Source organism: Macrobrachium nipponense, chromosome 20, assembly GCF_015104395.2.
Source record: "Macrobrachium nipponense isolate FS-2020 chromosome 20, ASM1510439v2, whole genome shotgun sequence".
Lineage (NCBI taxonomy): Eukaryota > Metazoa > Arthropoda > Malacostraca > Decapoda > Palaemonidae > Macrobrachium > Macrobrachium nipponense.
The window spans coordinates 3,347,305-3,358,621 of record NC_061089.1 but is presented as its reverse complement, the minus strand read 5'-3'; the positions used below and the strand labels follow the sequence as shown (position 1 = coordinate 3,358,621).

The window sequence follows — 11,317 nt, the reverse complement described above, 5'->3', positions numbered from 1 at the left end:
TCATTAAATGCCTATGAGTCACAAGTGTGTGACCAACTAAGATGTGACAATCCTTTTGAACTTTTTTTTTTTTTTTTTTTTTTTTTTTTTTTTTTTTTTTTTTTTTTTTTTTTTTTTTTTTTTTTACACTTAGATGTGACAGTCTTTTTATGAGAAGAACACCTACATATGTATGTGCAACTATGAATTTAGTCTGTTTCCACTGTCATTGTCAGTTTCATTAGTACACAAAGCATATCATTTATGGAATAGATATTTTAGACAGTTATGAGTAACTGACATGAACAGGTACATTTGATTGAATTATTATTTTAGACAGTTATGAGTAACTGACATGAACAGGTACATTTGATTGAATTATTATTGCAACTTTAGCTGTTTTATCCATATCTCCATTCCTCTTAGTACCTGCATGAAATGGGGGGAGTCATAACTGAGAATGAATACTGGCTCCATATTATTTGTGGAATGAAAACATCCATTTTTTAGACACAAAGAATCAGACTTAGGTAAATACTCTCTGATAGGTCCCACCAACAATAAGCTGTTCGGAATACGTATAAGAAAGAAACATCAAAATGATTACCTATGTGTTAAAAATACTGAGACATAATTGGGAGAAAAATAAAAAAAATTAGAGATGTGATGTGCTTTGCATTTTCATATGAAAGTTAGCTTGTGACAATTAAGAGTTCATATTTAAAAATGTTTAACAAGTTTTATTTTACATTATATTACAGGAGCTAAAAGTTTCATTCCAAAACCTCATATAAATAAAAGACAAAACTATGAATTCCAGTGTAATTACCCTAGCAAAATAGTGTACAGGTAATGACCAATGCCAAGATACATTTATATAATTTTGTGTATAATATCAGTTTTCTAGGTGATGGTAGTATCTAGCTATACATAACCTGAGTTTAATTAAAAACAAGCTATTGCTTAATCACTTACTTGTCAAAAGGAAGATCAAACATTTATGTTTATTTTGTGACCATTCACATTTCAGACCTTGAATGCCATATACTGCACTATAGTTTCATGCAATTTTGCAATAAAATTCAGAGTACACAATTCAGGAACTCCATTAAGACATGGACAGCAAATTGCAGACTTATACACAAAGCTGATCATTTTAAGTGCCATACTGTGCACTTTGTTTCCAGTTCCTGACCTTCTGTCCGATTTCTCATGAGCATGGAAATAACTGCTTATAGATTATTCAAAGCAGTGGTGCAAAAGAGTGCCTGTAAAAATCCAAATTTATCAAAGAACACAAAAATAAATTATGGCCATATACAAAGTAGATAATATATGAGAATTGTTGATATAATTATCTTCCTGCAGTATTTAATATTCTGATCTTTGTACATAATCTATCAAGAGCAACATTTTAAGTGCATTGGTTTCATATCTGTAACTCAAATCATAACAAATTTGAGCACTCTTACATGCTTTATTCAAACACTTGAATTGAAAGGATCCTTAAGTCAATCACAGAATGGTATACTTGAAAAGTTTCAGTTCAAAAATAGCTTCAAAACATAAATTGTCATACAAGCAAAACAATTCACAGATTAACATCCAATATAAATATATGTATAAGCCTTTAACTCATTGAAAAAGTGCATTCCTTATACAGTGATTAAAATGAGAAGTACTGCTGTGTACATATCTCTTACAATAATTCTAAACAAAATTTGAATGTTAAGAACAATGATGACAACATCTGTTGCCTCTGAAAAGAAATTCAGTCATATTCCCCATATCATTAACCAAACAATTTTTGAAACTTGCAAAAATGTCTGACATGAACAACATCAGGTATGTAAAAAGAATAAGGCAGAAAAAACAATTTATGATCACTCAAAATACCATTGTTGTTAAGCAAAGAAATATACAAATACTAACAAATGAAATCATAAATCAAATGTAAATGCACTCCACTAAAGGACAACTATAACAATTTGTCCTGGGTTTGTTTATACACTCTCTGTAAACATTTGGGCAATTTGCAGCAAACTACAAAACACATCAATCTTCCCTAAAATACCTCCATGGCAAGTATGTAATCATAGCATCACTCAATAAATCAAGGCATACATACTGTGTACTCCTCATAAATACTATTGTATAAATCATTACAAAACACTATATTCAAAATTTAGCTTAAAATCTGATAACATGTACAAAACTAGTGGCAATTTTGTGCAAAAACTTGACCTATAGCTGTTTCTGCTCATTTATTTCCAGATTGTAGTTAGAAGTCAATTAATGAAAAAGTCTGGATTCATGTGTAAAAGTGTCATTGGCAGGAACACTGGTTTAAGATATCAGAAGACAATTGTAAATGTGAGAAACTCGCTTTCTACCAACATATACACAGAAAACCTGAAGTCAGTATTAAAGACATTAAATAAGGTTTAGAAAGTGAACTCACAGAGAGCTACATCATTTAACAACAATAATAAGAGCATACCTATCAATTTCTAAGGACTATACTGTGTTGTACTAATACTTTGTTAATTTTCTAGGTTTATGATGATTCAAAATATAAAAAGTTTAAATAAATTCCTTTAAATATTTATCATCTCGTGTAAATGAATATGCATAGTAAAAATACACTAGATCAAAATGATTTTTGCATAAAATTTTATTTTTTATCCTTACAATATGTTAATGGTAAACATTATTTGGTTATAAGAACCTCAATAACCAATTGTGTAGGTATTATGAATGGTTAGCCTTATCACTTATCAATGACTGACAGATCCAACTAAGATTACTGATACAACACTGGGAAAATTACTAATACTAATTCTTATCACAATTTATGTACCATCCTGCAAAAATTTTCAGTATAATCATGAGGCGCACAATTTATTCATGAATGTCATCATACTGTCTACATGAGAGAGAGAGAGAGAGAGAGAGAGAGAGAGAGAGAGGAGAGAGGGAGGAGACGAGAGAGAGAGAGAGAGAGAGAGAGAGAGGAGAGAGTGTGTGTGTGTGTGTGTGTGTGGGGAGGGGGGGGGGGGGGCATTGAGGCCAGCCCTCTGGCTCTGGGACCAAGAAGTCAATTCAGCATCATAATGAAAAATAAAGAAAATGATAGTGAGAGGATGGGGTGTTACAACTGTGTATATGTGCAAAGTTACACTAATTCCTGTTAGCCTTTGAAATCGACAGTGGTTTTAATATCTGTATGATATATGTATATCACTAATGACCAATAGGCTCAATTTTCTTAATGGAAGCAAAGGAAAAAAATCTGTTATAAATAGTGACAAAATAAAGAAATATATGAAATCAAAAATAGATATACAAATAATATGATTTAATGTACTAGTTCATTTTTATTCAGTATTCAAAGGGTTCATAGAAACAATAAAAGAACACAAAGACTGGGATAATGCTAATTTGCCATTATTAATTGCAATTTAATATAATTACAGTAAACTGGATGACAGAAGTCTGAATTTGGCCAATGATGGTACTATAATAACTGATGAACTCGAGGTCAGCTTACATTGGAATAGCACCAGTTTGATATCTAAATTTTAGTCATCTAATTATCAATATTTGCTGGCCTACAGTTCATTATTTACTGGATATGTTAGTTCATGATTGATAAAACTTTCCCTCCAAATATATATGTGGTGGTAAAATAGTATATACCTGTAAAGTATAAAATCAAGATATCAGCAATGCAATGTCAAGGGAGGTACTTTTCTGAAGAAATTCAACATGCAGGAATTTTTTTACCACGTTACGTATAAGACCATTTAAGTGGCAGAAATTAAGCACAGGAAATTATGAACGGTATGTGGAAAACTAAACAACAATATAAAATATACACTAATATTCTTTCTTCAACACGATTATGTCTAAGTGAAATAAGTAATGTATTTAAAAACATTACAATTTATGGAATTTTACCACTATGCAGATATAACATCATTCACAGTGTAGTTCATGTAACAGTATTCTGAACATTACATCTTATAGGCATAAAAATAAAGTTTATCACCTTTTATTCCAAAGAAAACAGTATAGCCTCCAAGAAAGATAATAACCATTGATGACTTCAAATTTAAAATTGATCATTTTAAACCTACCACTAAAGAATGTCATTCATGAAATGTGTTTACCTTGAAGAATATAAAATTCTTGAATCATTCCTTAATAAACATTTCTGCTTAAGTAAATACTACATGGTAAAATTTAATTTCTCTGTACTTGACTGGTTCTTAGATATGCAACACATTTTACACGTCTTCTTCGTATTTTTCTTGCTAAACCTTCCCTTCTATAAAAAATTTTAAAGTAAAAGTTAATTCAAGTTTTCTGTGTATACTTATATCATAGCTTAATTAGAATACATAGGAAAATTAGACCTAAGAAGAAAGATTAAATAGGATTAAGATTGATATTAAGATAGTTCTCAAATAGAAGACAAGAAGGTTTTAAAGTTACTTGAATTGAGAATACTGTTTTATAAGATCCTAATGACATAGTTGTCATATAAAAAGTTTCACCTTAGCCAATGAATAATAACTATATTGATATAAAATATGTATTGCTAAAAACTTTCTTTTCTCCCTATCAGGATAACACTATAAAAATGCTTAAAAACTGGCTACATATTAGTAAACATCAACCAATGACATTGTGAAAGACTAGCCTTAACAACCAGTAATACAAAACTAATAGTAACCATTATCACCCCCTGACCCTATAAACGACGAGGTCATCAGTAATTGCTTGCCAAAACCTGGCGGCAGCTAAGGAAGGATGGCTTTTATGGATAGCTAAACAGTTTACAACACCATCCAATGCTAAAGCTTTTGTAGAGAAAGAGGAAGAGGAAAATACAGAAAAAAGAGAGAAACTACTCTATAACCTAAGGAAAACTGCATATTTTCATTGTAATATAGTGTTGCAAAATATGTATATACTAATACCAAGCAATTAATTTAATCATAAGACCATTAGTACTTAAAAAAGTAAAAGTGTCTTTTTCCACTGAAGGGATTAGGATAATGTAGTAGATATATCCCACAGCTGCAACTGTTGACAAACTCTTCCACATTGTAGACATGCAAATACTGTACAGGTTTACCAATTTTCCTTAGTTGTCAACAAGTCCTTCATTGTCGGAAGACACAGTTAAGCAGCTTACTCAAATCCTATAACAGTGCTTTGTGATATATAAGCTATTATCTACGAAATTTTGCAAGACTACTGGACTACTAATTTACTAAACAAAATTGCCAAATATAGTTGTAGATCAAATAAAAACTGTTGCTTGCATTTAATACAAAGAAAATATGACCATATATACTGCATCAAATGATAAAATATATTATATTACAAACTTCTAATACTGCATTAATCAACAAATTTTACTCTTAAAAGCCACTGCATTAATTCATTAACAGTTTAAACAATTAATAATGACTTACCATTAATACAATCACTTGCTATTTCTTAAATGTTTATAGAAACAATCCACTCATATATATACTGATGTACACATTACATATAAAACAATTGTCGTACAATAAGTACATTTGTGCTTTTTGATACGCTTCTTTGATTTCATAAGGAAGCCAGACGAAAAGGAAGTTAAGGCTTTCACAACTTTTTTAGTCTGCGTCTTACTATTAATATATCAATATAATATGATATTCTGACTTGCATATAATGTACTGTATTTTTCACCAACTATTCACAAGCCATTTATTCCCTTAAAGTACTCAAGAAATTTGTCTACTTTTGCTAGATAAATCTTAATTTACTTTGTTTTAAAATTGATATCAGTTTTACTTGATATATGTTACGTTCTAGTAAACTGCTCGATCTATGAAATATGATGTTGTCTAAAAAAAAATTGTTTTTGTAACTGCAATATATCAAAACAATGTTTGAATTCATTTGTCTTCCAGAACTAAATAGAATATCATCCTGAAGGACCTGAGATTCCTAATTAACTATCATTATTTGACTCCACGCTGCCAATCTGCAGAAAAAATATACAAATTAATTTTAAAACTGAATACTACTGTACTACTCAACATATAGTACATAATTTCAAGTAAAAAAAGTTTCAATTTGTTTACAGTACATTTTCAAATATTGTAAATGGAAGATGCAAAAGCCTTTTCTAAAGAGCTAGTAAAAGAGGGATGAAGTGTTTTCTAGTCATAATAGATCATGATACATTATAAAATCATTCTAATATAATCAATTTGAAAAGCTTGTACTGCATCGAGGAAAAGTTCAAGAGCTTATTCATTTTAAAGAGGAAGTTTCGTATTATTTGGAGCCTTTTAGTTCGCATTGCTTTACAGTCTGCAGTATGATACAAGTTCAAAAATGGCTGGCATTCCCAGAACCATGACTGAATATTGCATTTCTATATTTACCAAAAGGCTTTGGGTACTACTGTATACAATGTCTCTCATTTTCATTCAAATCTCAAGAATACCCAACCTCTAATAACAATTTTTTTTATATTTCATTGTTACATATAAAATAATGAAACTGGCAGTTAAGACTCCCATCACTGACATGATTTTATTAAAATGTTGCTAAGGCTTGGCTGAGCAACTTTGTGTATTGGGACAACTATCAACTTGTCCATCTTATGCTAAAAAAATCTAAATTACAAAATTCCTGCATTTCGGTATCATTCTAATTAATTAAAATATCAGAGCTATTTTTCATTTTTCAGTCCCAACAAGTTTTTGATGTGTTTTTGTGCCTTGGCTAATGGGGCTTCTGCTGTTTCTGCATCCTTGAGGGCACTGTGAGGTAAATTGAGAGCCAGAGGATCTCGTAGCCTATCAAGATCATTTTCTAATTGGGCGATTCTGTCCTTTAGCCGATTATATTTTTCTACATCCATTCCTATCTTTTTAGCCCTCTTATGGAAACTAATTAAGAACTGACGATCACGCACTTCTGGTAAAACAAAGTCCTGTAAGGAAATGAATGAATGAATATTAGAAATTACTGATTCAATTACATTTCTTCTCTACATAGATATACATATTACATTTACAATAACAGTACATAGCAAACATTAATTCTAAGAAATTGAATTCTAAGAAATTGAAGTTATAAACAAACATAAAATCTCTCAAAATACCAAGAAAACACTCAAATGTCTATGAAAAACTTTTAAATATGAAAAAACCTATTTCAAGCAGAAAAAGCACAGTATCTAATTTAACACTAAAGTCCGATATTTCACATGCAACTTAATTAGTATAGCAGGATTTCATAAAGTAATGATAATAACAAGACTCCTTAACTTGAAGGTAATATATGTGCAGAGATTCTAAACAGTAATGAATTCACCACACTATTTGGGAGTGAAAAGCTTCAAAAGTTTTTCTGGTTTTGCCATTAGTGTTGACAGCAATTTATGTACAAAATTTCTGGGAATAAAGTTAGTGTCACTCATGATTACTGTGTCTTTCCCTTACAGCATTATACAACAATGCAATATTTGTAAATTTTTTTAATCACAGCAACATTTCAAACGAACTCCAAATAAAATGTAAATTTTAAAACAATTTCAATGCCAATTAAATACGAAACCTCTTAACTTAGGGGAGCCCCCTCCTCAATACAGTAAATCACAAACATTTGGGAAAAAATAATTAAACGAGCAAGAAAGTAGGTAAAGTACTCATTAATATCTATGTGAGATACAATTATCCTAAGAGAGCTAAAAAAGCTAGCTCAGTGGTCTGGTTAAGCTATAATAATAATAATAATAATGAACTAAGGAACCTCCGTAACGAGGCTATAATATTGACAATCAAAAGCCACAGTAGTGTTAAAATATTTTATTGTACAATGGTAAAAAATACAAGGAGAGACTTTCGGATACTGCTCCGTATCCCTCTTCAGTCCTACTGACGGTCAAACAATGGAGGGAGCGTTACAACAGTGAAAAAAAAAAAAACAACAACTGGTTCAAGGCGGATGGATCTAAGTGTTGGTCAGGTAATCCCCGTTCGGTTGTTTCTGTTGGCGAGACGGCTGGAACGGCGAAGTGGTCGTTCAGGTGATTCCAGCTGAGCAGACACTCCATCGGTGCCATGACTTGAAGCTGTAGTAACCTCAGTCATCTGGGATAAAAGAGAGGTGGGAGCAACATCAGGGGTCTCACAATCACCAGACATATGAGTCCTAAAATTGTTGACAAAGTGGTCAATTATTAAAGAATTGGTAAAACTATCTTCATCAGTGAAGGTTTTGTTCCCTTAAAAAGCACACCCCTTTCTAATAGCAGCTCCTTTAAGAGTGGGGATGTTGGTGTTCGTCGCCTAGTGGTAGGAGCTGCTATTAGAAAGGGGGTGTGCTTTTGAAGGGAACAAAACCTTCACTGATGAAGATAGTTTTACCAATTCTTTAATAATTGACCACTTTGTCAACGATTTTAGGACTCATATGTCTGGTGATTGTGAGACCCCTTGATGTTGCCTCCCACCTCTCTTTTATCCCAGATGACTGAGGTTACTACAGCTTCAAGTCATGGCACCGATGGAGTGTCTGCTCAGCTGGAATCACCTGAACGCCAACTTCGCCGTTCCAGCCATCTCGCCAACAGAAACAACCGAACGGGGATTACCTGACCAACACTTAGATCCAACCGCCTTGAACCAGTTATGTTTTTTTTTTCTTTTTGCACTGTTGTAACCGCTCCCTCCATTGTTGTTTGACCGTCAGTAGGACTGAAGAGGGATACGGAGCAGTATCCGAAAGTCTCTCCTTGTATTTTTTACCATTGTACAATAATATATTTTAACACTACTGTGGCTTTTGATTGTCAATAATAAAGGGATTTTGACGAAGGAAAAATCTATTTCTGGGCAACGACCTGTGTCACCCTGTGAAATGGTTCCTTTGATACTATTTCTGAAGAATAAATATTGCTATTCATCCTAGAGAAAAAAGAAACAATATAATGCCAAGATAAATGGCTCGCTCACTTCTGATAGAAGTGTTGGTATAGTAAGGAGCGAGTGGAATCACTACCAGAGGTCCCTTGCCATTTAGCTTCTTCCTTTGACAAAACCCCGAACTACGGAGGAGCCGTGCTACAGCTCCCGTCTACTACTACGTGAGCGCCTCCGACGCCTAGACGTCATTCCTGAAGATAGCCTCCAAGCTTGGGGTAAGCTGGGTGAGGATAATCTAACTACAGGGTGGGGTTTCACAGGGCGACACAGGTCGTTGCCCAGAAATAGATTTTTCCTTCGTCAAAATCCCTTTTCTGGGCTTGACCTGTGTCGGCCTGCGAAATAGTACCAGAGAATGCTAAACACCAAGCTTGAGGAACAGTACAGATAAATTAAGAAGGTAAAGTTAAACACTTGTAAGGTTAATAGTATAATAATCAACTAAAATTACAGTCTTACCCTAAGGGAAGTATAAGCCCTAAAACACGGGTTATCACTTAAAATTAGTTAGCCTAACAACAAACAATAACAATACAGGTTAGGCAAAGACAGGATATAAGTTGATATATACAAAAGAATGGAACTGAATCCAATTAGAATGATGAACAAAAGCAAACTCAAGGTAACCCAATACATGGAGCGGACTTAAAAACGAAGTAATAAGGGGTGCCAATGGGGCAGGTAGAAGGGAAGGCTACAAGAAGTTATAGTAAAAATTAAGAATCAGCGAGAAACTGTGTTCCAGCTGCCACTGCTGGAAATTTGAGGGCTTCTAAGGGTTTTAGGTAGTGCCGTTGAAAACTGTCGGAGATTTCCAGCCTGTATACTTCTTAAGATCGTCAAAATTCATGTGTTGGAAATAATTAATAGATGTGGCCACCACCCTAACATCGTGGGCCTGAGGAAAGGACTCTGGATTGGCCTGTTTAATGAAGTATAAAATTTGTTGCCTGATCCCTTTTAGGGATAATGTACCACCTTCCTTCCTTTAATGAACAATGGGCCTGAAGATTTCAGAGTTGTTCTGCTTAGGTAGGCTTCTAATGAGTTGACAAGGACAAAGGAAATGTCCTTGAGGTAGTGGTAGGATTTTCACGAGGACCATCTGTCCTGTGGGTCTTCATTTTTGGCTAGAAAATGGCGATCTGGGGATAAGAGGACTTCCCCTGAGGGGAGGAACTCAATGTGGCCTGGTTCTCTTGATAAAGCTGACAGTTCTGATATTCTAGCTCCGGAGGCTAAACTTAATAAGAATAGGGTTTTCCTCAGGAGGGATATATAATTGCAAGAGTCATTGTTAATGTCCGAGGCCAGTTTGAGGACATCATTTAAGAACCAAGAGACTGATTTTAGGTCTCGTTGATGGTCTTAATCTAGCACAAGCTTTTGGTATGGACGTAAAGTACGAATCCGTAAGGTCCATGCTAAAACCAAATTGGAAGATCTTTTTAAGAGCTGATTTGGTCGTAGTGATAGTGGCTTGCTGCTAAGCCTTTCTCAAACAATGATCTGAAGAAAGTTATGGCTAGGTTCGTTGTCATGACTTGAGAATTTGACAACTTAAGGAACTCTGCTAGTTTCTTGACAGATGAATCATATTTGCCGCCGGAGAGTAGATTCTCTTTTATCTGATTCCAAGAATGAGGATATTCTGGGGATCAATTTCTGCATTCCTCATGGCTGCGAATTTCAGAAAATCCATAAAGTTAGGGTTTTCTGAATTCTTGAGGAAGCGGACACAGTCTGAGTTTGCACTAACTGGGTTAGTTTGGGGTTGGGAATCCGTAGTGGTCGGAGTCTCAACTCTAGGAGTAGAGGGAACCCAATTGCTCTTGGGCCAGTTGGGAGCTACTAGAGCTACTTGGCCTTTGAATGTCCTGAGTTTTGTCTAAAACTTTCATGAGAAGGTTCACCGGAGGGAAGAGGTAAATATTCTTCCATTCGTTCCAATCGAGGATCATTGCATCCGTAGCGTATGCTAGAGGATCGAGGTTGGGTGCCACGTAAACAAGGGAGTTTGTGGTTTGACTCCGTGGCGAAGAGGTCTACTTGGAGTCCGGGGACTTTGTAGACTGATCCAATTGAATGAACTCCTGTCCAGTGTCCACTCGATTCCAACGGGACGGAGCGCGATAGAGCGTCTGCTACTACGTTCTTGACTCCTGCCAGGTGAGTGGCTGACAGGTGCCATTGTTTTTGCTTGCCAGAGAAAAGATGGCTATCATGACATGGTTCAAGTGGCTTGACTTGGATCCGCCCCTGCTGATGCAGTGTACTACTACTGCACTGTCCAGAACTAATTTGGAAATGAGAGTTCTTGGGCGGACGGAGAGGCCTTT

General features: G+C 34.4%; 1 protein-coding gene across 11 annotated transcripts in view; it reads right to left on the bottom strand.

The window, feature by feature from the left end:
• Positions 1–3,027: 3,027 nt before the first annotated feature.
• The window catches only part of LOC135221648 (calcium uniporter protein, mitochondrial-like), a 761,453-nt gene continuing 753,163 nt past the window's right edge, over positions 3,028–11,317 (bottom strand). For 10 of the 11 annotated variants that reach the window (XM_064259367.1, XM_064259415.1, XM_064259358.1 and 7 more), the window contains one exon: positions 3,028–6,982. In XM_064259367.1, coding sequence (XP_064115437.1) covers positions 6,719–6,982 — 264 coding nt within the window. In that variant the 3' untranslated portion in view covers positions 3,028–6,718. The remainder of the gene's footprint in view (positions 6,983–11,317) is intronic. The other variant, XM_064259375.1, reaches the window with a different exon arrangement.